The following is a 25526-nucleotide window of genomic DNA, read 5'->3' as shown; positions in this document are numbered from 1 at the left end:
TTTGTAGACAGGAGGTCTCCCTATATTGCCCAGGCTGGTCTCAAACTCACAGGCTCAAACAATCCTGGTGCCTCAGCCTCCCAAAGTGCTTGGATTACAGGCATGAGCCACCACACCCTGCCTGACAGCTTTAATTCCTTCTAAATTAAATGTCTGGAAACTTTAGGATGTTACAGTTAATATTTGTGGATGAATGATTCTTCCTGTTGCATTTTAAGGAGGTGAGATGTACAGACTCATTCCAGATGGACCTCAGTTTGCTAAGTTCAGTACTTAAACTGCCATTTTGATAGGTTAACACTAGTAGTTAGAGGACATCTTCATATTTGCAGGAAACAAGGTCCGAATAGAAGATTTGTAAGTCACTGTTCTCAATGGCTCATGCCTATAACCTCAGCACTTTGGGAGGCTGAGGCAGTCAGATTGCTTTAGGCCAGGAGTTTGAGACCAGGCTGGGCAACATGGTGAGACCCCATATCTACAAAAAATTTGAAAATTAGCTGAGTGTAGTGGTGTGTGCCTGTGGTCCCATCTGCTCGGGAGGCTGAGGTGGGAGAATAGCTTGAGCTGAGGAGGTTGAGGCTACAGTGAGCTGTGGTCCTGCCTCTGCACTTTAGCCTCGGCGACAATGAGACCCTGCCTCAAAAAAAAAAAAAAAAGAAAAAAGATTTGTGACTGTGAGACTTAATCTACGAACAAATGGAAATGAAACTGTAGTGATGTTTCTCCTGCATTCTTCTGTCTGCAGAATGGCACCATTGTCGTGCAGATGCTGATGCCCAGCACTGAGCCTGTCTCCTACCTTAGGGGAAGTTCCCTGGCCCTTCCCACCTACCTCTCCTGTGTAAGTTTATTACAACTGAACGGCCTCAAGAGCAAGTGTGCCTTCTGGTTTAAAGTTTTCTCAGATTAGGGTGTTGCCAGGTTGATAGGGATGAAACAGAAGCAACCAGAAGAGAATCTTAGGCTCCCACGTCTACCCAGCTACCGCCCGCCCTTTCTGTTGTTCGCTGGATCCCCGCCTTACTGAGGGACATCTTTCAGCAATTCTTTCCTCCTTGGATTTGCATCTTCAAAGTTCTCCCACCCTTTGAATCCACTCCACTTAGCATTTCACCCACACTGCTCCACCGAAACCACTCTTGTCAGGCCACCAATAACCTTCACCTTGCTCTTCAACCATTTCCTGGCCTCTTCTTATTTGTCCTATCGGTAGCATTTGAACTAGCCAGTCATTGCTTTCTCCTAGATAAACTGTTTTTTTTCCTCTTTCTGTTTTTCTTTTTGAGACGGAGCCTCACTCTGTTGCCTGTTGCCCAGACTGCAATGCAGTGGTCCAATCCTGGCTCACTGCAGCCTCCGCCTCCTAGGCCCAAGCGATTTTCCTGCCTCAGCCTCCTGAGAAGCTGGGGTTACAGGCGAGTGCTACCATGCCCAGCTAATTTTTGTATTTTTAGTAGAGATAGGGTTTCACCATGTTTCCTAGGCTGGTCTTGAACTCCTGACCTCTAGTGATCCACCCACCTTGGCCTCTCAAAGTGCTGGGATTACAGGCATGAGCCACTGTGCCCAGCTGATAAACTTTCTTTACTTGGCTTTTGGGACATCACACTTCCTTCATTTTCTCCCCAGCTCACTGACTACTCTTCATAGCCTCTTTTCTGGTTCCTCCCATTTCCCTGACTTTCTGATATAGGAGTTCCCTCAGGGCTGCTTAATTATACTCACTTCTTTGGGGATCTCATTCACTTTTATGACTTTAAATACCATCTGTATGTATATGCCGATGACTCAAAATTGTATCTTCCCTGGATTCTTAACACTTAGCTTGGCCAGAGGATAGAAAAGCAAATACAGCCAATTAGTCCCGGAAAGGTGGTCAGTTGTACTCACATTTTAAGAAATGCAAATCCAAACTATAAGAAGATACCACCTACATACATGAGATAAGCAAAAGTTTAACGTTTGACAGTCAGAGCTGGTGACCATGTAGGAAAACAGGCCATTGTGTACTGGTGGAGGGAATATAAATTGGTGCAGCCTCCTTTGAGAATAATTTGGCATAATCTATCCCTTGAACAATCATTCCCACTGCTAGAAATTTACCCTTGGAAATACTTTCACAACTTTTACAGGATACAGATACTAGAGCATTTCCTGCAGCACTGTAAATTCAAAAGGGTGGAATGGAAACCACCCTTGGGTGCTCCAGGGACCACAAAATAAAATTTGGTGTATCTGCAGGATGGAATACTATGAGACTTAAAAATGTAAACAGAGGAGTTTCTTCTGCATATTATGGATCACACGATTCAGAATGATTTATACAAGCTGCCAACCAAAGTTTTCTTGGGGCAGTTTCCCTAGAAGTAGGATGAAAAAAGACTTCCTTTCATGCCCCTCCTTTTCTGTCCCCTTATTACCGAAGAGTGAGTGCAGGAGGATAAAATGTAGAGGCCCCTGCTTCCTTAATTACTGGTCTAGTCATAGCCATTCTTGAGGCCCACTTTCTCCATGAAGTATTTTTTACATCCTATAATCCCAAGCACTTTATTTCTTTAGTTCTCAACAGTATCCCCAAATTACCAGCCTGCATCTATCATCCTGTGTTTATTGCAGGTTTTTTTCTTTTCTTTTAAATGGTGTCTGGCTCTGTTACCCAAGCTGAAGTGTGTTGGCGCCATCTTGGTTCGCTGCAACTTCCACCTCCCAGTCGCAAGTGATTCTTCTGCCTCAGCCTCAAGGGTAGTTGAGATTACAGGCGCCCACCACCACACCTGGCTAATTTTTGTATTTTTAGTAGAGATAGGGTTTCACCATGTAGGCCAGGGTGATCTCAACTCCTGACCTCAAGTTATCTGCCTGCCTTGGCCTCCCAAAGTGCTAGGATTACAGGCATGAACCACTGCACCTGGCCCATTTATTGCAAGTTTTTGAGAGCACTAATATATTTATTGTTCTTCCACAGCATAGATCTGTGCCAAATACAGAATAAGTTTCCAGGTATTTGTTGAAATCAGAAGTGAAAATAAGAAGACACTAATTGAATAATAACTAAACAAGAACACATTCAAGTTAATACCAACTGACAAACAAGGTTGTCAAAGTATTATGAGAATACCTAATAACTGCTACCTGGTCTTTATATACTTAGCCACAGTTTCCATTATTCAGAATTGCAGAATCCTGCCTTCCCTATACTCCAGAATATGTGAATAAATTATGCAGTGGACAATGGCAGAAGTATAAGAAAGTATATGTCTTTCCCATACTGAAACTGCTATTTGTCATATTCTTTTTTTTTTTTTTTTTTCTCTCTCTCTCTCACCCAGGCTGGAGTGCAGTGGCATGATGGCACCTCACTGAGAGCCTCCACCTCCAGAGTTCAAGTGATTCTGGTACCTCAGCCTCCCAAATAGCTGGGACTACAGGTGTGTGTCACCTTGCCCCACTAATTTTTGTATTTTTAGTAGAGATGGGGTTTTACCATGTTAGCCTGGTTGGTCTCGAACTTCTGACCTCAGGTGATCCACCCACCTCAGCCTTCCAAAGTGCTAGGTTTACAGGCATGAGCCTGAGTTTCTTACATACTTTAGATGTTAACCTCTTATCAGATATGTGGTTTATAAATATTTTCTCCCATTCTTTTGATTGTGTCTTCACTCTTGATTTTTTTTTTTTTTTTCCTGTGCAGAAGCTATTTAGTTTGATGTAATTCCATTTATATATTTTTGTAACCTGTGCTTTTGGAGTCATATCCAAAAAATCCTTGCCAATATCATGGAGCATTTCCCCTAAGTTTTCTTTTAGTAGTGTTTTAGTTTCAGGTCTTACATTTAAGTTTGCAATACATTGTGAGTTGATGTTTGGATATGGTATGAGACAAAGTTCTGATTTCATTCTACCGTATGTAGTTACTCAGTTTTCTCAGCAACATGTATTGAAGAGACTGCCCTTTCCCCATTGTGTATTCTTGGCACTTTTGTCAAAAATCAATTGACAAAACCATAAAAGTTTTGGTTTAGTTCTTGGCTCTATTTTGTTCTGCTGGTATGTCTGATTTCACATGTCAACCTAAAAAATCTGAGACAGGTCTCAGTGAATTCAGAAAGTTTATTTTGCAGAGGTTGAAAATGTGTGCCTGTGATACAGCCTCAGGAGGTCCTGATGACATGTGCCCAAGGTGGTTGGGGCATAGCTTGTTTTTTTTTTTTTTTTTTTTTTTGAGACAGAGTCTCGCTCTGTTGCCCAGGCTGGAGTGCAGTGGTGCAATCTTGGTTCACCACAACCTCCGCCTCCCAGGTGCCTCAAGCAGTTCTCTGCCTCAGCCTCCCAAGTAGCTTGGATTACAGGCTCCTGCCACTTGCCCGGCTAATTTTTGTATCTTTAGTAGAGACAGGGTTTCACTGTCTTTACCAGGCTGATCTTGAACTCCTGACTTTGTGATCCACCCGCATCAGCCTCCCAAAGTCTGGGATTACAGGCATAAACCACCACACCTGGCCAGTTTTACACATTTTAGGGAGACATAAGACATTAATCAATATACGTAAGACATACATTGATTGGTTCCATCAGGAAAGGTGGGACCACTCACCTTTCCTCAAGCACAGAGGGTGCTTTCAGGTCACAGGTAGGTGAGAGACAAATGGTTGCATTTTTTTTTGAGTTTCTGATTAGCCTTTCCAAAGGAGGCAATCAGATAACGCATTTATCTCAGTGAGCGGAGGGATGACTTTGAATCGAATGGCAGGCAAGCTTGCCCTAAACAGTTTTCAGCTTGACTTTTCCCTTTAGTTTAGTGATTTTTGGGGCTCTAAGATTTATTTTCCTTTCACATTTCCCCCCTTTTCTTTTTTTAAAATCTTTTGGAGAAAGCATTTTAGAAGAAAGTGAGTCTCTGGTCTCAGGTTTTCTCTGATCATTCACGGCTAGGATGGTTTACTCCTAGATGTGTAGGTCCTGAGTGAAGAAAACTCATTTTTAGCAGGTTGAGAATTCTCATGTTCTATGAAGAGAAAACCAGGAGGAAAAGGGAGAAAAACAACAACAAACAAAAGAACAATCCTGGAAAATCAATATAGACCACATTACTCTGAAGTCTGTACATCAGTAGGCAGGTATGAAAGTGGCTTATAGATGTAAATAGGTTGCTGTTACTTTCTTCTGACGTTAAGTTGTCCAGATTCATTTTGCAGGGCTTTAAGAAATCACATCTTAGTTTTCAGTGATTTCAAATTAGGAAAAATATGGCAAAAAAGGAAAAGAAAGAAGAAAAGTATTGAAAACATTATTTTGGAGACCAGTAACCAGGAAAAAATAGAATTCAGTTCAAACTGTTGAAAATAATAAAAATTGAAAACAAGCAAGACTAGAATCTAAGAACAGGTATACTATAGTTTTTGAAACATAATTTTTTTCTCTCTAGTTTCCCATTTTTACTAAAGACAAATCATGATAGGACCAATTTGGTTTATTATACTTGGCCAGATTATTTGTATAAAGTGCAGCAAGAATAATGATTTTTTCAATAGGTTTTTAAAATTGGCTTTGATGGAACTTTTTTTCATAGAAGGAATCTCAGATAAGATTTTTTAAAGCCAAGCACAGCCAGGGATTTGTACCATCAAATACTCATGAATTGTGTAAATTCTCCTCTTGAGGCTTTAAGATAACTTGGGGCCCTGAGCCTGTCAGAAAATGACAGTCTCTACTTACTACAGGTCAGGAGCCCTGTTCAGGGACTGTGTAGATGAGGTGTGGGCCAGTTTTCTCAAGGAGCTTTTATTGGCTCTGTATGTCGAGTTTGATTCCTTAAAGGAAAGTACACCATTCAAGTCAAAGCCTTGGTAAAATAACCAGATTCTCAAATTGTGTCCTGTTACAAATGCAAACAGATTCTTACTCTGCATATTCAATAGCTATATTGCCAATAAGTTAAGAATATTCACAAATAGCTTCCAAATTCTGGAGAAATCGGGTATAGAGAAACAAATATGTTCTAGATTTTGTTCATAGGAGTATACTTAATTGTTAAAAGCTGTCAATAGCTCAAAAGAAAGGTTTCTTTGACTGAAAAAACGGAACAAAGGATCAGCAACATTTTAAGTAAAAAGTCAAAAAGATTACTTCAGTCTTCTATTAGTTCAGTCCATGCAGTTAATTTTTGTTTTGCTTGATATTCATGAACATTTCAGCTCTGTTTGAGTCCTGAAAGTTTTTCCTCTATTCTGATGTCACAGCCTCCAAAGTTATCAGAAACTTGCATTGAGGAGCACCTATTCAGAGTTTTATAGCTGATTGTAAAACCACCTTCTAAAGAGGACCAAAACAACAATTGTCCATGGATGACAAAAAATTTTAGAGCAGTCATAGTCAAAGACGCAGTTGACAAGAAAACTTGTTACCTCTGTGGCACACAATAATTTAACATAATTATAATTATTACTGATAACGTACACTAAGTCCTATCAGAATTATAGGATTTTTTCATAATTTTGGAACACATCAGTAATATATTTATACAAATACAGCCCAAAGAAAACCAAATAGCATTTCATATTTGACAATGTTTCCTGTGTAATTTGTGTACCAGAACAACCCCATATATGTCATTTTTGGACTTTAGGGAACTTTATACCTTAAAGGATTCATTAGGTCAGAAAAAGACATAATTTATAATTTCACTTTGGAAAGTTTGTCAAATATCAAAGGTTTAAACACTCAATATTACAAAATGAGATTACAGGTCATTGTAAAATATATTATTCATTTAACTGAAGTGATAACATAAGGATTTCAAAAAAGGGTGAAAACTTTCATTCTTTCAGAGAGGAGACTTAATTTTCTAAATAAGCCCTAATAAAAACAGGATGAAGCCAATTAGATTTGTTTTTCAAAATTTTATAAACAATCTATAAAATTTTAATATTAACCATAAGATATAACTTCCATAAGCTTTTTATACCATTTATAACCTTTATTAGGGAGTCAGTTAATGCTTTAAGAAAACCTTTTTAATCTGACACAGGGGCCTATATGCTGGTCTTGCATTTGTGTGCCTTTGACATTAAAGAAACTGAACTGTTTTATCTCTCAAAATCAGCCCATACAATCTCACATGCCCACCTCTTCCTTGATAGTCCCTTGGTCTTGAGGAGTTGAATAGCTTTCATTTCTGTAGTTTGAAGTGTAGTTTATTTTGATTGGCATCTTTTACCAGGCCTGAAGATGAGGCTTTAATTGCTGTCAGTTTTTAAGATTTAGCGGGACTTGGTGTCCTTTTTAGACCCAGGAGTCAAGGCCTTATAAATCAATGTCACAAGGACTGTAAAAGCATATACAGAAAGATATATGGATGTAATAAATTTAATTTAAAAAGTTGTTTTAATCTCAGTTTTTTCCTAAGCAAAGCAAAACTTAGTAATAATGGCATAGGAATTGTTTCAATAAATCGTAAAATCTGTTAGGCCAGTTACCAAAAGGCAAAAGAAAACACCTTCTGCACTGCACTGAATATTACGCTGGAAGAAAACATTTTGTTTAGACTTTAAGAAAATATTGTTAGCATCAGACCTCAACAAAGAGAACTTGAAAAAAACATATATGAGTTGAAAATGAGTTGAAGGAGGGCATTACTATTTCAGAAGGGAGGGAAAACAAAAAAATGGTGAGGTGCAGTAAAAGTTGAACTTTGGGTTAAAAAAATTAAAATATATTATAATCTATTAAGAGTAAATCAATCCCTTAGGAAAATTTCATTGTTCGAAGCAATTATTTAATATATAAGTGTTGTTTTTTGCATCAAGCCCAATCTCTAGAAAGATCACTATAATTTCCTTTTAATTACAGACAACTTGATCATATAAAAGGTTTTTTTTTTTTTTTTTTTTTTTGACAGAGTCTCGTTCTGTTGCCCAGGCTGAAGTGCAGTGATGTGATCTCAGCTCACTGCAACTGCAACATCTGCCTCCCAGGTTCAAGTGATTCTCCTGCCTCAGCCTCCCGAATAGGTGGGATGACAGGTGTGCACCACCATGCCTGGCTAATTTTTATATTTTTAATAAAGATAGAGTTTTGCCATGTTGGCCAGGCTGGTCTCCAACTCCTGACCTCAGATGATCTGCCCACCTTGGCCTCCCGAAGTGCTGGGATTACAGGCATGAGCCACTTGCGGGGCCTCTTTCTTTCTTTTTTTTTTCTTTTCTTTTTTTGGGAAATGAGTCTTCTTATTGTGACTTATACAGACTATAAATGACTTGGACTTTCTGGTGTGTTCTAAATATCCCTCTTTCTTTAAATTTTTTTTTGAGACGGAGTTTCGCTCTGTCACCTAGGCTGGAGTGCAATGGTGTAATCTTGGCTTCCTGCAACATCTGCCTCCCGGGTTCAAGCAATTCTCCTGCCTCAGCCTCCTGAGCAGCTGGGACTACAGGCATGTACCACCACACCTAGCTAATTTTTGTATTTTTAGTAGAGACGGGTTTTCACCGTGTTGACCAGGATGGTCTTGATCTCTTGACCTTGTGATCCGCCTACTTCGGCCTCTCAAAGTGCTGGGATTATAGGCTTGAGCCACAGCGCCCAGCCTAAACATCCCTCTTTCTTAAACAACCAGTCATTTTATTCTAGGACTAAATCTACCATACAAGATTCTTTCTCATATAAAGTGATTTCTTTTTATTTATTTGTTTATTTAACTAAAAACAACCCTCTTTATTTTGATAGCTTTCTTTATACCTTTCTTATTTCTTGGTCCCTTTTACCTCGTTTTATATGTAACCTTTAAATAAGCTTTGAATTAGACAAAAATTGTTCACCTTTTTTTAAAAGGACACTTTTTTTTTTTCTGGTAAGAATGTTTTCCTTCAATTATCTTAATTGGAAAATACCCAAATAATGAAATATCTATTATTTAATTTAATATAACGCTAGACTCTAAATTGTGACAAGTTTGTTGACAAGTATTTATCCCATTACATTTACCTATTTTATTTTAATTGTTTACCTAGATTATTTATGGAGACTGTGATCATTATTGTTTAAAGTTATGAAACCACCATTGCAAAATTATAACTGAAACAGTGAAAAAGTTCTAACCTAACTGACTGCATTTTGCTTCTTACCTCCAAGCTGTTCTTGTTCATTCTTTAGCACAGGCCAAACTAACTTTGGGAGAAACTTAGTTTATAGTTTAGCTTTGAAGCAAAGACAATAACTGTCCTTTCCCAAACAAACCTCCCTACTGTTTGTGGACTGAATTGCCTAAAGCCACAAGATTAGAAGTTAGGGTAATTTTACTGAATAATTCAAGATGTAGCTATTTTGATAAAACCAATATCAATGTCTTCTTTATTAAAAATTACATAAGCGAAGATTATTCTGTTTTGGTTGGGTTTATAGTTTTGTAGCCCCTATACCAAATTTTGACAGCTAATAGTATTTGTCAGGGATAAGTATGAAATTGCTTGATTAATAAATGCAAACAAAAATGTATGCTGGCAATTCTTAAAACATTTCTATTAAAGATTTAAATTAAGTTATGTAAGCTTGAAAAAGCATTTGACTAGTCTTTTCTTTTTTCCTGATAGTGTATTTGATTCAAGCACTTTTGTTTTCTTAAGCCAATTAATTAGAGCTCTATTATATATTGTCAGTAGTGAAACACTCATACACAGCACATGAATACATAGATGTATTAGGCATGCCTATAGAAATATATCTTACAGGCCGGGCGTGGTGGCTCAAGCCTGTAATCCCAGCACTTTGGGAGGCCGAGATGGGCGGATCACGAGGTCAGGAGATCGAGACCATCCTGGCGGATCACGAGGTTAGGAGATCGAGACCATCCTGGCTAACACGGTGAAACCCCGTCTCTACTAAAAACTACAAAAAACTAGCCGGGCAAGGTGGCGGTGCCTGTAGTCCCAGCTACCCAGGAGGCTGAGGCAGGAGAATGGCGTGAACCCAGGAGGCGGAGCTTGCAGTGAGCTGAGATCCTGCCACAGCACTCCAGCCTGGGTGACAGAGCGAGACTCCGTCTCAAAAACAAAAAAAAAAGAAATATATCTTACAGATTCATAAAAACTGTTTTTTTCCCTCTTAGACTTTCAGATTCTTGATAACCTGTTTCACAACCCTAGACAGTTATCAGCGAAATAGCCTTAAATTTTACTATTGAAGGAAACAACTGAGGTGAAAATCAAATAGCAAAATTTACATCGTAAGGCAGAGAGAGAAAGTCTGGTGGTGCTAGAGGGAGACTAAAGATGCATACCAAATCAAACATAAAATTATAGAAATTTATCATAGGATTGTACAAGGATTCCAATTTTATTTAGATAGGGACTACCTATTTTTTAACTGGATCTCTGAGGTCTGAGAAGAGCCCACACTAAATCCTAGGTCTCCAAAAAGGGAGAGTTAAGATGAGGTTAGGGCAGGTGATGCTTTTACAGGGCACTTACAATTTTTTTTAAACAAAGACAGTTTTAAGTGTCTAAACTACATTCTTCCTTAAAAACCCAAGAGTAGCCTCTGTTGCAATAACTATTTTAGTTTAAAAAGAAAAAAGAAACAGGTAATACCATATAAAAGTAAGCAGTTTAAGAGCTGACACGAACTTGTCTGTTTACACTCTTGGGGTCCCATAACTAAAAACAGATTTCTCCCCAAAAGGGCATCGGGAGTCTGCCCCTTCCCTCCCCTCCCCTCCCCTCCCCTCCCCTTCCTTCATTTTGCTTCGCTTTGCTTCCCTTTCTTCTTTTTTCTTGAGACGTGTTGCCCAGGCTGAAGTGCAATGGTATGATCTTGGCTCACTGCAACCTCCACCTCCTGGGTTGAAGTGATTGTCCTCCCTCAGCCTCATGAGTGGCTGGGATTATAGGCGCCCACCACAACACCTAGCTAATTTTTGTATTTTTGGTACAGACAGGGTTTCACCAGGTTGGCCAGGCTGTTCTCGAACCCCTTACCTCAGGTGATCCACCCGCCTCGGCCTCCCAGAGTGCTGTGATTACAGTCATGAGCCACTGTGTCCAGCCTAATGTGTCTCTTTTCTTTTTTTTTTTTTTTTATGGCTAAAAGAGGAAACATGAAGGAAATAGATATTCACTGAGCACTTATGGCCCACCCATGCTTTAGTTCTTCTACTTATCTCCTTTATACAAGGAGGAAGCAGATTTAGAGAGGCCAAACAACTCATCTAATATCTCATAGTAAGAATGCAAGCCCGGATTTGAACTCAGTCCCATGAATTCAAAGCCCATAGTCTTTCTACAGCATGTTAAGTCATTTCTTCTTGGGTCTCTGCACTTGGTTCTCCTTCATCACTTCAGGCAGCATAAGATGCTGAGCATCTACCAATTGCTATTTTTTTCTTCCTTTGTCTTTATTAAGGTAAATAATATGTATATAATTTACCATCTTTACCATTTTAAGTGTCAAGTTCAGTGTAATAAATACATTTATATAATTTTTTCCATTTATTTTCCTACTCGCCTTTCTTCTTCCCAGTCTTTGGTAACAACCAATCTAATCTGTATCTTACTCATATGTAAGAGCTTTAGAGAACATGTGATATTTGTCTTTCTGTGCTTGGCTTATTTTGCTTGACATAATACCTCTAGTTCCATCCATATTACTATAAATAACAGGATTTCATTATTTTTATGGTTGAATAATTTTTTATTGTGTATATTTACCACATTTTCTTTATTCATCTGTTGATGAGCACTTAAGTTGATTCTGTATTAGGGCTATTTTGAATAGTGCTACAGCAAACGTGGGAGAGCAGATAGCTCTTTGGTGTGTTTATTTCCTTTTTCCTTCTTTTTAAAAATATGCCCAGTAGTGGAATTGCTGGGTCATATGGTAGCTCTGTTTTTACTTTTTTGGGGAACTTCCATACTGTTCTTCATTGTAGCTGTACTAATTTACATTCTCACCAACAGTATATGGGGGTTCCCTTTTCTCTACCTCATTGCCAGAATTTGTTATTGTCTATCTTTTTGATGCAGACTACTTTAATTGGGGTGAGACTGATGATGTCGCATTGTGGTTTTGATTTGAATTTCTCTAATGATTAGTAATATTGAGTATAGCTTCATATACCTGTTGACCACTTGTACATTGTCTTTTTGTATGTCTTTATATGTCAAAATGTCATTTTGTATGTCTTCTTTTGGGATGTGTCTGTTAAGATCTTTTGTCTGTTTTTAATCTTTTTACTTTTTTATTTTTTAGATACAAGGCCTCACTCTGTCACCCAGAGTGGAATGTAGTGGCTCAATTATAGATCTCTATAACCTCAAATTCTTGGGCCCAAGTGATCCTACTGCCTCAGCCTCCTGACTAGCTAGGACTTCATTTTTGCTTTGGTTACCTGTGTGTTTTGAGGTCATATACAAAATTCTTTGCCCAGACCAATGTCCTGGAGCATTTCCTCAGTGTTTTCTCCTGGTACTTTCATCATTCCAGGTCTTAGATTTCAGTCTTGAATCCATTTTGATTTGATTTTCATGTATGCTGAGAGATAGGGGTCTGGTTTCATTCTTCTGTAAGATAGTTATCCAGTTTTCCAGCATCATTTACTGAAAAGACTGTCTTTTTTTTATTGTATGGTCTTGGCACCTTTATCAAAGAGGAGTTGGTTGTAAATATGTGGGTATACATCTGAGTCCTCTATTTTGTTCCATTGATCTATATGTCTGTTTTTATGTGAGTACCATGCTGTTTTAGTTACTATAGCTTTGTAGTAAGTTTTGAATTCTGGTAGTGTGATGCCTCCAGGTTCGTTGTTGTTGCCAGGATTGCTATGGCTATTTGGGATCTTTTGTGGTTCTATATAAACTTTAGAATTTTTTTCCTATTTCTGTGAAGAATATCATTGATATTTTGAGAGGGATTGCATTGAATGTGTAAATTGCTTTGCGTAGTATTGTCATTTTAACAATATTAATTCCTCCAAACCATGAGCATGGAATATCTTTTCATTTTTGTCTTCTTCTGTTTCTTTCATCAGAATTTTACAGTGTTCCTTTGTTCTTTGTATGGACTCTTCCTTCCTTCCTTCCTTCCTTTCTTTTTTTTTTTTTTGACGGAGTCTCGCTTTGTTGCCAGGCTGGAGTATAGTGTCACGATCTCAGCTCACTGCAACCTCTACCTCCCAGGTTCAAGCGATTCTCCTGCCTCAGCCTCCTAAGCAGCTGGGACTACAGGCACATGCCACCATGCATGCCCAGCTCTTTTTTTTTTTTTTTTTTGTATTTTTAGTAGAGGCGGGGTTTCACCATGTTGGCCAGGATGGTCTCGAACTCCAGACCTTGTGATCCACCCACCTCCACCTCCCAAAGTGCTGGGATTACAGGTGTGAGCCACTGTGCCCAGCCTTGTGTAGATATTTCTTCTCTGGTTAGATTGATTCCTAGGTGTCTTATATATTTTGTAACTATTATAAATGGGATTGCTTTTTTTTTTTTATCTTTGAGATGGAGTTTTGATCTTGCTGCCCAGGCTGGAGTGCAGTGGCCCGATTTCAGCTCACTACAACCTCCGCCTCCCGAGTTCAAGCGATTCTCCTGCCTCAGCCTCCCGAGTAGCTGGAATTACAGGCATGTGCCACCATGCCTGGCTAATTTAGTATTTTTAGTAGAGACAGGGTTTCTCCATATTGGTCAGACTGGTCTTGAACTCCTGACCTCAGGTGATTTGCCCGCTTTGGCCTCCCAAAGTGCTGGGATTACAGGCATGAGCCACCATGCCCGGCCTTGCTTTCTTGATTTCTTTTTCAGATCAGTCACTGTTGACATATGTAAATGCTCCTGATTTTTGTATGTTGTTTTGTACCCTACCACTTTACTAAATTCATTTATCAATTCTAATAGTGTTCTTGGTGGAGTCTTTAGGTTTTTGTAATTATAAGATCATGTCATCTGGAAACAAGGCTAGTTTGACTTCTTCCTTTCCAATTTGGATGCCCTTCATTTCTTCTCTTGCCTAATTGCTCTGGCCAGGACTTCTGGTATTACGCTGAATAATAGCAGTGAAAGTAGGCATCCTTCTCTTGTTATAGCCTTTAGAGGAGGGGCCTTCAATTTATCTGTGTTGAGTATGCTATTAGCTATGGGTTTGTCATACATGGCCTTTATTATTTTGAGGTAGTTTCTCCTATACCCATTTTGATGAGTTTTTTTTTTTTTTAAATCATATAAGGATGTTGAGTTTTATCAAATACTTTTTGGGCATCTATTGAAGTAATGGTTTTTGTTATTGACTCTTTTAATGTGATTGTATCATGTTTGTTGGTTTGCATATGTTGAACCATCTTTGTATCCCTGGAATAAATTCCACTTGATCATGGTGAATGACTTTTTCAATGTGTTGTTGAATTTTGTTTGCTAGCATTTTGTTGAGGATTTTTACATTATGTTTATCATTGATATTGGCATGTAGTTTTCTTTTTTTGGTTGTGTCCTCCTCTCATTTTGGTATTGGGGTAACTTACGCTGGCCTTGTAGAATGGGTTTGGAAGTATTACTTCCTCTTCGGTTTTTTTGAGGAGTTTGAGTAGGATTGGTATTAGTTCTTTAATGGTACAATTCAGCAGTAAATCCATCAGGTTCAAGGCTTTTCTTTGAGGGGAGACTTTTTATTATGGCTTGGATCTTATTGGTTTGTTGAGGTTTTCTATTTCTTCATGGTTGAATCTTGGTAGGTTTTATAGGTTCAGGACTTTATCCATTTCTCTTAGGTTTTGAAATTTGTTGTATAGTTGTTCATAATAGTGTTGTAGTCTCAGCAGTGCACGAAGATGTAACAGTCTCTTCTTGTCTGAGATGACACCTGGAATTCTTTGTCCCACCTCCAAGATGATTAAGGAGTACAGACACAAAGGTGAGGTTAGAGCAAAAGTTTAATAAGCGAAAGAAGAAAGCTCTTTGCCAGCAGAGAGGGGGGCTCAAGTGAGGTGCCCACTATGAGGCTGGGCTCCCAGGTTTTATGGACTGGGAAGGGGAAGGAATGTGCTTAGTTCCTGGGCTGTCTGGCTTCCTGGCATGAGCCACCACACCCTGCCTGATTTCCTTTCCTTTGGATAAATACCAAGTTGTAGGATTGCTTCATTGTATGGCAGTTCGATTTGTAGTTTTAAAAAGAACCTCCATATCATTTTCCATAATGGCTGTACTAATTTACATTCCCAGCAGCAGTGTATAAGAATTGCCTTTTCTCCACATCTTGCCATTTTTTTTGGTTACTTTATTGAATTTGTTTATTCTTTTTGGTGACGTCTTTAGAATGTTCTATATTTAAGATCATCTTGTCTGTAAAGAGGGATAATTTGCCTTTCTATTTTCCAATTTGGATGCCTATTTCTTTATCGTGTTTGATTCTAAGACTTCCACTACTATGTTAATAAGAGAGGTGAAAGTAGGCATTTGATTCATGTTTCAGTTCTTAGAGGAAAGACTTTCAGCTTTCCCCATTCATTATGATGTTAGCTGTGGGTTTGTAGTATGTGGCCTGTATTATGTTGAGGTATGTTTTTTCTATGCCTAGTTTGTTGACAGTTTTTATCAGGACGGGATGTTAACTTATATCAATGCTTTTCCTGCATCTATTGAGAGGATCATAGTTTTTGTCTTTCAATCTGTTGATGTGATATACCACATTTACTGATTTGCATATGTCCAACCTCTTTTGCATCCCCGAGGTAGAGCCCATTGATCATGGTATCTTTTTGATGTGTTGCTAGGTTCAGTTTGCTGGTACTCTTGAAGATTTTTACTGTATGTTCATAAGGGACTTTTTGGCTGTTGTTTCCTTGGTATCAGAGTAATGCTGGTCTCATAGATTAAGTTTGAAATAATTCCTGCCTCTTCATGTTTTTGGAATAATTTGAGAATTAATGTTAGTTGTTCTTTTGAAGTTGAATGTAGCAGCAATGCCATCTGGTCCTAGATTTTTCACTCTTGGAGACTTTTTATTATGGATTCAATCTCATTACTTATTATTAGTCTGTTCAGGTTTTCTGTTCCTTTTTTTTTTTCAAGATTGAAAAATTGCTATTTATTTTAAAAAAACTTCTGAATTAAATAGGGAAATGGCAATAACTGGTATATACATTAATTCAGAATATTTTCACTGAGCACTAAATAGAATAGTTTCCAATCTTTTCACTAAAACCCCCTTTTAAAGAATGCCTAAAACTGGCCAGGCGCGATGGCTGAAGCCTGTAATCCCAACACTTTGGGTGGCTGAGATGGGCAGATCACGAGGTCAAGAGTTTGAGACCAGCCTGGCCAACACAGTGAAACCCCATCTCTACTAAAAAATACAAAAAAAAAAAAATTAGCTGGGCATGGTGGCAGGCACCTGTAATCCCAGATACTCAGGAGGTTGAGGCAGAATTGCTTGAACCTGGGAGGCTGAGATTGCAATGAGCTGAGATGGGGTCATTGCACTCCAGCCCTGGCAACCGTGTGAGACTCTGTCTCAAAAAAAAAAAAAAAAGAAAGACCGAGTGCGGTGGCTCATGCCTGTAATCCCAGCACTTTGGGAGGCCAAGTCGGGTGGATCACAAGGTCAGGATTTCAAGTTCAGCCTGGCCAAGATGGTGAAACCCCGTCTCTACTAAAAATACAAAAAATTAGCTGGGCATGGTGGCAGGCACCTGTAATCCCAGATACTCAGGAGGTTGAGGCAGAATTGCTTGAACCTGGGAGGCTGAGATTGCAATGAGCCAAGATCGCGCCACCGCACTCCAGCCTGGGTGACAGAGTAAGACTCCATCTCAAAAAAAAAAAAAAAAAAAAAATCCCTAAAACTTAGTTTATTTAGGTCTTTTTTTTTTTTTTTTTTTGAGACGGAGTCTCGCTCTGTCGCCCAGGCTGGAGTGCAGTGGCGCAATCTCGGCTCACTGCAAGCTCTGCCTCCCGGGTTTACGCCATTCTCCTGCCTCAGCCTCCCGAGTAGCTGGGACTACAGGCGCCCACCACCTCGCCCGGCTAGTTTTTTGTATTTTTTAGTAGAGACGGGGTTTCACCGTGTTAGCCAGGATGGTCTCGATCTCCTGACCTTGTGATCCGCCCGTCTCGGCCTCCCGAAGCACTGGGATTACAGGCTTGAGCCACCGCGCCCGGCCTATTTAGGTCTTTAATCAAGAAATCTAAAGCTGCTAATCAGAGTTTTGAATCACCATTCAATGACTAGGCTAACAACCTTGAGGTAACATAATGTGGGTTTTAAAAGTTTTGTTTAAACTATACATTCTAACAGAGGGGATTCATTGGTCTCAGGCAATTAATCACAGGTTCAATGCCAGATACTGTATATACACAGACAAAACAGAGTAATAGGTATCATTTATAAGGATAAATAACATATGGTCCCGGTATATTCAAGGGGAATAATGTCTAATATTTATGGGTGTACAGTTAGTGATGGGCAGGGAGACAGATACAAATGACTAACCCACAAGGGAGAACCTAACAAGGACGATAGAAGAGATAAAAGTCCTGTGCCCTAGGGAGGCAGCAGAAAAGGTGCTGGGAGGCTTTAGGGACCGGGTGGCATCTAGGTCAGATCAAGACATGAATGGATGTCAGTGTGTGTGGGAGGGACCTTCAAGGCTGGAGAAAACAAAGTGAGCCAAAACACTGAGCCACAGGAGTACTCCCTGCTCAGATGACAGTGAAGCATTTGTTCTGAGTAAAAAGATGTAATCTAATAAAAGACTGCACAAAACACGGGAAAACCTCACGCAATGAGAGCTGGAAACAATGCTTGTGAGTATTTCTTAACAGCAATTCAACAGAGTAGCTGAGGTGGCCTGTGGAACGAACGAGAGAGCAAAATATCTTCCCAAAGGCAGAGGCGCCGCATGCTCTTGGTGGAGGTTAAGTAGCCAAGGATCGCACCCGCAAGCCCACCTCCACCCTGAGACCCCAGTCCCTTGGAATCAAATCCACAGCAAAAATCTTCCTTAATGGAAAATCTCTCTCTTCCCAAAATGTAAAATAAAAACAATATAAGCAAACAAAACTGAAAACAAAAAAAGATAATCAGAGCAAGCTTTAGCCTCTCATACTTCACCTATGCCCCAACTGCCATGTTACTGAGAACAGGGTCTGCCCCATTACTTAAATGGATTCCTTATTGCAGAACATGACAAAATTTAGCATATCACTGATCCTACTATGTCCCTCCCTATAACAAAAAAAGTAAACAAACACCACACAAAATATAACCTTACCCTGAATAAAAGTCAGCATCAACCTAAGGATCCTACTGTAATGTGACTGTCCTAACCCAGGAAACCTTAATCCTATTCTGACCTATTCACACAAAAAATCCCCATTCTAAGAGCTTTGGAAGCATTACAAACATTGTTGCATTAGATTCCTCTACTGAAGTATTCTGAAGTCTTGAAACACAGCAAATTTACATATTTTTCTATACTACCACTGAAGGGTAATTATCATAAAAGGCCTACAACCAAAATCCTAATCCCCTGATTCTCAGGCTATTGCAATTTTTTTTCCCTCAGATCAAATAATAGGAAATACACACACAAAAATGAAAAGTCATACAAACATAAAAACACAGAATCTATAAGTGTCACCACACTAACATTCTTAACTGTGCTAAAGAGAAAAAGAATTTAGTTTACTCAAACTCTGGGCATTTTATGAATTACTTAAGACATTAACAGCTTATAAAAATAGTGAAAAAAATTTAGGTGGGAGCATAAAACTAACTCCTTCATTCAAAATCCCAAGTTCACAAGAAGGGATTTGTGGCAAACTGTCTGCACAGGGCGGCCTCAGACACCAGCCCAATCTTGGGCTGATGGCCTTGACTCTTTGTGCTCAGGTCAGCTTCTGGGGTACAGGGATGTTGGCAGATGCCTGCTTGAGGTACATGGAGGAGCCCTGAGGGCTGCTGGCTGGTGTTCTGTGCTGCACATTTGATGCCCTTCAACCCCTGTTGCCAGTGCCTCAGCTTTGTCAAGTGCTTCTGGACAGTGTGTGTTTCTGTTGTAATTCATTCCTTAGTTCTGAGACATCCTCTTTGGTAACTTGCTCTGGTGTCTGGACAAATAATTGCAATCGTTTTCTGTAGGAAAACATTCTGCCTGTGTTGCAGTATCCAGAAACTCCTAGATATACTGATCAACACCAGTTTAAATGTTTTCCTGATCAATGCCATTGACATAGTCCTGACTCACCAGAGAAGCTAAGCAAGCCTTGAAAGATGACTCCAACTCATTCACCCGGTACTGTTAGAAGGTCTTAGAGTATCTGGTGCTGCCTGAAGAAGTGAAGCCTGGCCCCGGAGCTCCAATGTGGGTGGTGGGATCCCTGGTAGCTGCTAAGAGAACATATCACCTAGTGGAGCCACCGTGGCTAGAATAGCCTGTATTTCTTTATGATTCAATCTTGTTATATAAAATGCATCTAGGAATTTATTCGTTTTCTCTAGGTTTTCCACTTTGTTAGTGTGTAGTTGCTCATAAGAGTCTCTAATGATCCTTTGCATTTTTGTGGAATCAGTTGTAATGTTTTCTTTTTCATTTCTAATTTTATTTATTTGAGCTTCCTCTTTGTATTGTTGGTTAGTCTGGCTACTGGTTTATTGATTATCTTAAAAAAAAATAAAACAACAACAACAAAAAAACACACAACTTTCCCTGTGATTGTTTCCTTGTAGGTTTTGTCTCTTATTTTGTTTTATTCTGCTCTGATCTTTATTATGTCTTCCTTTTACTAATTTGGGGTTTGGTTTTTCTTTCCTTGAGGTGTCTCATTAGGTTATTTGAAGTCTTTCTGCTTTTTGACTCTAGTTATTGATTGTTACAAATTTCCCTCCTGGCAATGCTTTTGTTGTATCCCATAGGTTTTGAGATGTGTGTTTCCAACATTTTTTACTTGAAGAAATGTTTTTATTTCCTTCTTAATTTCTTCATTGACCACCATTCAGGAATGTTAATTTCCATGGATTTGTAGTTTCTAAAGTTCTTCTTGTTATTGATACGTAGTTTTATTCCATTGTTGTCTGAGAAGATACTAGATGTGATTTAAATTTTTTTTTTTTTGAGACGGAGTCTCGCTCTATTGCCCAGGCTGGAGTGCAGTGGCGGATCTTGGCTCACTGCAAGCTCCACCACCTGGGTTCATGCCATTCTCCTGCCTCAGCCTCCTGAGTAGCTGGGACTGCAGGTGCCCGCCACCCCATTCAGCTAATTTTTTTGTATTTTTACTAGAGACGGGGTTTCACCATATTAGCCACGACGGTCTTGAACTCCTGACCTTGTGATCCGCCTGCCTCAGCGTCCCAAAGTTCTGGGATTACAGGCCTCAATTTTTAAAAATTTGTTGAGGCCTGGCTTGGTGGCTCACGCCTGTAATCCTAGTGTTTTGGGAATCTGAAGCTCCTCAAGTGGTAGGATTGTTTGAGGCCCGGAGTTTGAGACAAGACTGGGCAACATAGTGAGACACTGTCTCTACAAAACGTTGAAAATTAACTAGGCATTGTGGTGTGCACCTGTAGTCCTTGTTACTTGGGAGGATGAAGACGGGATTATTTGAGCTCAAGAGTTCAAGGCTGCAGTGAGCTATGATAACAGCACTGCACTCCTGCCTGGATGACAGAGCGAGACCCTGTCTTAAAAAAAAAATGTTGAGACTTGTTTTGTGGCCTAATGTATTAGGTTTACCCTGGAGAATGTTCCATGTGCTGATGAGAAGAATGTGTGTTCTACAGCTGTTGGATAAAAGATTCTGAAATATCTGTTAGGTCCATTTGGTCTAAAGTGCAGTTTAAATCCAATGTTTGTTGATTTTTCTGTTTAGATGATCCAATGCTGACAGTGGAGTGAAGTTCTCAATAGTTATTGTCTTGGAATCTTTATTTTTTTATAGTGAGTATTTGCTTTATGTATCTGAGTGCGCTGTTGTTGGATACATATATATTTCGAGTTGTTATCTACTCTTACACTCTGATAGCATTTTTGCTATGAAGTGAATCTCCTGGGTTGGATGTTATATTACTTGGTATTTCATGTCTTTGGATCAGGCATGAATAACAGTGCTAGCTGAGCCTTTCAGGACTAGAAAGGCAAATCCATGTTTGGAATAAATCCAGGTATTTATCCCTGTGAGGTTGAATCACTGTTTTTTAGAGGCTGGCAGGTGGCTGATGTAGTCAGTTTGTCCCCAGGTAAATAGTTTATTTTCTTGAGGAATACTGTCATATTAGGGACTCAACTTTCTGCTGATACATGCTGGGTAGTTCTTGGCAATTTTTTTTTTTTTTTTTTAAGACAGAGTCTCACTCTCACCCAGGCTGGAGTGCAGTGGCGCGATCTCGGCTCACTGCAAGCTCCACCTCCCAGGTTCACGCCATTCTCCTGCCTTAGCCTCCCGAGTAGCTGGGACTACAGGCACCCGCCACCACACCCGGCTAATTTTTTGTATTTTTAGTAGAGACTGGGTTTCACCATGTTAGCCAGGATGGTCTCAATCTCCTGACCTTGTGATCCACTTGCCTCGGCCTCCCAGAGTGCTGAGATTACAGGTGTAATCCCAAATATAATTATGTATTTATATAATTATATTATATATGTGTGTGTGTGCATATGTATTTGTCGACCTTTCCTGTTCATTATATTGTGCATTGCCCATTTAATCAACACAATCAGTGAAATGACACAGTTTCTACTTTGTTGCTCCTATTAGGATGTGTGTTTTTTTTTTTAGAATGTTAGAAATGTTGCAGAAACTAATTCAACCTTTTTTTTGCTTTTGTTTTTGTTTTAGACAAGGTCTCACTCTGTTGCCCAGACTTGAGTGCAGTGGTGTGGTCACAGCTCACTGCAGCCTCAACTTCCCAGCCTCAGGTGATCCTCCCAGCTGAGCCTCCCAAGTAGCTTGGACTACAGGCATGTGCCACCACACCTGGCTAGTTTTTTGTAGAGATGGGATTTTGCCACTTTGGCCAGGCTGGTCTTGAACTCCTGCACTCAAGCGATCCACTCAACTTGGCATCAGAAAGTGTTGGGATTATAGGCATGAACTGCTGTGTCTAATCTCTAATTCAACTGTTTTACTTCACTTCTCCAAATGCACATTCTACCAGTGCACTAACTTCATGTTGAGTAAGAAACAGGGAAAAAGTAGCTATGAGTTGCCTTATGTTTCGAATCCCATCTGTGTGATCATTTTCCTGCTCAACAGGAACTTGAGCAGGAAATGCATTGACCAGTTTCCTTGGCTGTTTATGCTAAGATGTTGTCTTCTGAATTCAAATCAAATTCTGGGTCCAAATGGACAGTGGTGTCCTTGGGGCTGTCAGTGTCCCTGATTACTCAGATGTAAATGTGTTTAATATGGAAGAGAAGCACAGAATTCTGGTGAACCCACAGTGTGCAGTGAAACTCAAAATGAGTATGAGGAAAGTTATGGAAGTTGAAGGGCAAGCATCACAAATACCATTTACAAAAGGATAGGCGTATTTCATGTGTCTTCCCTGTGCTGGACAGGGGTTGTGTACAGCTATGTAGGGCACATGTGCATTAAGCTGGCCTTAATTGTGAAGGTTCTGTGGTAATGAATGGTGGAAACGCTATTCATAAGGAAGGATGGGCCATGTCAACACACTCAGATGGTCTGTGGCTGGGAGCATGGCAGAGGCAATCTTGGGCATCCATGGAGATGTTCCTGTATCATTTTTCAGGATCCCAGATTTTCCTCACAAAGGGTCTGACCTCTACAAAATAGACATGCATTGGCTAAGCATTCCAACATCTGTAGAGCTTTGCCACTGTAACTACAAGGCCTTCAGCCCACATATTTGGGCAATGATTCTGCCTTCTATCCAAGAAGATAAAGGCCTTGTAAGCACTCACCAAGGAGTCCTGGTTTACTTAACCATTCACTGTTTGCTCATGGCTGAATGAAGTCTTCAGTTTCTCAAGGTCCTTCTGCAGGTGGTAATGCAGATCAGCGATAATCAGTCTACTCCGCTCTTTGTAGGCACTTTCCCTACATTTTCCAAGGCCTGCATCATCACACATGCCACAGCATTCTCTATCATTGAGGCATTTTCTCGGGAAATCACCTGTGAAATATTTTGCAGCTAACCACCTACCTGTGCCCCACTAGCCAACCTGCTTTACTCCTGCCAGGCAGGTGAGTGGTCCCCAGATCCCTGTTTTACCACCTGTTTTGTCAGACTGTTTTTGGTATCAGCGTGTTGGAGGGAGTTCTCTGCAAAGACCAAGATGGGACTGCATGTATAGAGATTTTATTTCAAGATATGATTGTGAGAGAATGATGAGGGGGAGCAGTTACTTAGTCTTTTTGAGCTGTTATAACAAAATACCACTGGCTAGGAAATGTATAAAGAGGACTTTATTTTCCCAGAGTTCTGGAGGCTGTGAAGTTCAACATCAAAATATCAGTAGGTTCAATTGTCTGTTGAGGGCTCATGTCTGTTTCTAAGATGATGCCTTCATGCTGCATCTTTTGGAAGGGAGGAGCATTGTGTCCTCACACAGCAGAAAATAGAAGGGCCACAGGACAAACTCCCTCTATCAAGCCTTTTCATAAGGGCACCTGATCCCATTCACAAAAGCTCTATCTTCATGACTTGACTTAATCACTTCCCAAAGGTCCCACCTCTTAATACTGTCACACTGTTTCAACAGTAAACAGTTGACGTAGCGTTTCAACATAAATTAAGGAGGAGACAAAACATTCAAACCAAGGAAGGCTGGGAGGGCAGCCAGAGGGAAGGAAAGTGCAAGAAGAGGTTTGGTGGAGGTGTCCTAGATTCCTTGCAGTCCAAGGAGGTTGGGGAGATTGTCAGTAACAGACCTCTCTTGGTATCCCTGCTCTGCAGTCACTGGCTAAGAGCAGTGCTTAGAAGGCACAGCCTGGCACAAATACAAGAATATGTGCTCAGTAGGAAAGAGACCATATTTCCCCAGTAGCCCAGATAATCCCCTCCCCTCAACTGGCATCTCTGTTCCTTAAACATTGACCTCTTTTCTCCGAATCTCTTGGGGACACATGGGTTGAATTCAGGTTCTCTGTGGCCCTCTGGATTCTGTCTGCCTTTGTTATATCTTCACAAACAAGTTATGCAGCCTCAACTAAAGCTTGTAACAAAGCAAAATTACTCTCCTGTGTGTGTCCTCTGATGGCTGGTGAGATATGACTTCAAGATGAAGCCTCACCCACACTCCCTGTACAAAAACCCTTCTCACGTAAGTGTCTCTTTAAGTGCTTACTGTAGTATGACTTATTGCTAAACTTTCGTCCACACTCTTGGCATTCATAAGGCCTCTCTCCTGTGTGTATTCTTTCATGCACAGTGAGGTCTGACTTACTGGTATAGCCTCGCTTACACTCCTGGCACACAAAAGGCTTCTCCTTTGAGTGTATCCGCCAGTGGTGTCTGGTGAGACTTCTCTTCCAGCTGAAGCCTTGCCCACACACATTACACACGAAGGGCTTCTCCCCTGAGTGTGTCCTCTGGTGTGTGAGGAGATTTCCCTTCCAGTTGAAGCCTCGCCCACACTCCTTGCATACAAAAGGCTGCTTGCCAGAATGTGCAAGCTGGTGTTTCACAAGGTTTGACTTCCAGATAAATCCTTGCCCACATTCACTACAGATGAAAGGCTTCTCCCCCGAGTGTGTCTTCTGGTGGAAGAGGAGAGTTGACTTTAGGATGAAGCCTCGCCCGCAATCCTTGCAATTAAAGGGCCTTTCCCCTGAGTGTGTCCACTGATGTCTAAGAAGATTTGCCTTCAAACTGAAACTTTTCTCACACTGCTTGCACATGAAAGGTTTCTCTCCTGAGTGTGTCCTCTGATGTATGGTGAGATTTGGCTTCAAGGTAAAGCCTCGCCCACAATCCCTGCAGAAAAAACGTTTCTCTCCCAAGTGTGCCCTCAGGTGCTTGTTATACGAGGACTTATCCCGAAACCTTCGCCCACACTCCCGACATCCATAAGGCTTCTCCTCTGAATGTGTCCTCTGGTGTAAAGTGAAGGTTGACTTTTGGATAAAGCCTCGTCCACAGTCCTTGCACACAAAAGGCTTCTCCTCTGAGTGTGTGATCTGATGTTTCACGAGGGTTGACTTCTGAATAAACCCTTGCCCACATTCTCTACAAACGAAAGGTTTCTCCCCTGAGTGTGTTCTCTGGTGGTAGACGAGAGTTGACTTTTGGCTAAAGCTTCGCTCACAATCCTTGCACACAAAAGGCTTCTCCCCTGAGTGTGTTCTCTGGTGTCTGAGGAGACTTCCTTTCACGCTAAAACTTTGCTCACACTGCCTGCACGCGAAGGGCTTCTCCCCTGAGTGTGTCCTCTGGTGTGTGATGAGGTGTGACTTATTGCTAAAGCCTCGGCCACACTCCTGGCATCTGTAAGGCTTCTCTCCTGAGTGTATTCTCTTGTGCACAACGAAGTATGACTTATTAGTATAGCCTCGCCCACACTCCTTGCACACAAAAGGCTTCTC

General features: G+C 40.3%; 1 protein-coding gene, 1 long non-coding RNA gene and 1 pseudogene across 3 annotated transcripts in view; 1 reads left to right on the top strand and 2 right to left on the bottom strand.

Moving 5' to 3' along the window:
* Positions 1-18777: 18777 nt before the first annotated feature.
* LOC105519019 lies at positions 18778-19362 on the bottom strand (annotated as a pseudogene).
* A 735-nt stretch (positions 19363-20097) lies between these two features.
* LOC105519000 overlaps positions 20098-25526 on the top strand; it is a 7555-nt gene continuing 2126 nt past the window's right edge. Inside the window, exons 1-2 of the long non-coding RNA XR_001002909.1 lie at positions 20098-20216; positions 23031-23186. This is a non-coding gene — a long non-coding RNA (uncharacterized LOC105519000). The remainder of the gene's footprint in view (positions 20217-23030; positions 23187-25526) is intronic.
* ZNF337 (zinc finger protein 337) overlaps positions 22364-25526 on the bottom strand; it is a 32825-nt gene continuing 29662 nt past the window's right edge. Inside the window, exon 6 of one of the 2 annotated variants that reach the window (XM_011952166.1) lies at positions 22364-25492. In XM_011952166.1, coding sequence (XP_011807556.1) covers positions 24219-25492 — 1274 coding nt within the window. In that variant the 3' untranslated portion in view covers positions 22364-24218. The remainder of the gene's footprint in view (positions 25493-25526) is intronic. The other variant, XM_011952167.1, reaches the window with a different exon arrangement.

This window comes from Colobus angolensis, unplaced genomic scaffold (genome assembly GCF_000951035.1).
Source record: "Colobus angolensis palliatus isolate OR3802 unplaced genomic scaffold, Cang.pa_1.0 Scaffold336, whole genome shotgun sequence".
NCBI lineage: Eukaryota > Metazoa > Chordata > Mammalia > Primates > Cercopithecidae > Colobus > Colobus angolensis.
The sequence above is the reverse complement of the archived record's forward strand: the minus strand, read 5'-3'. Positions and strand labels throughout refer to the sequence as shown.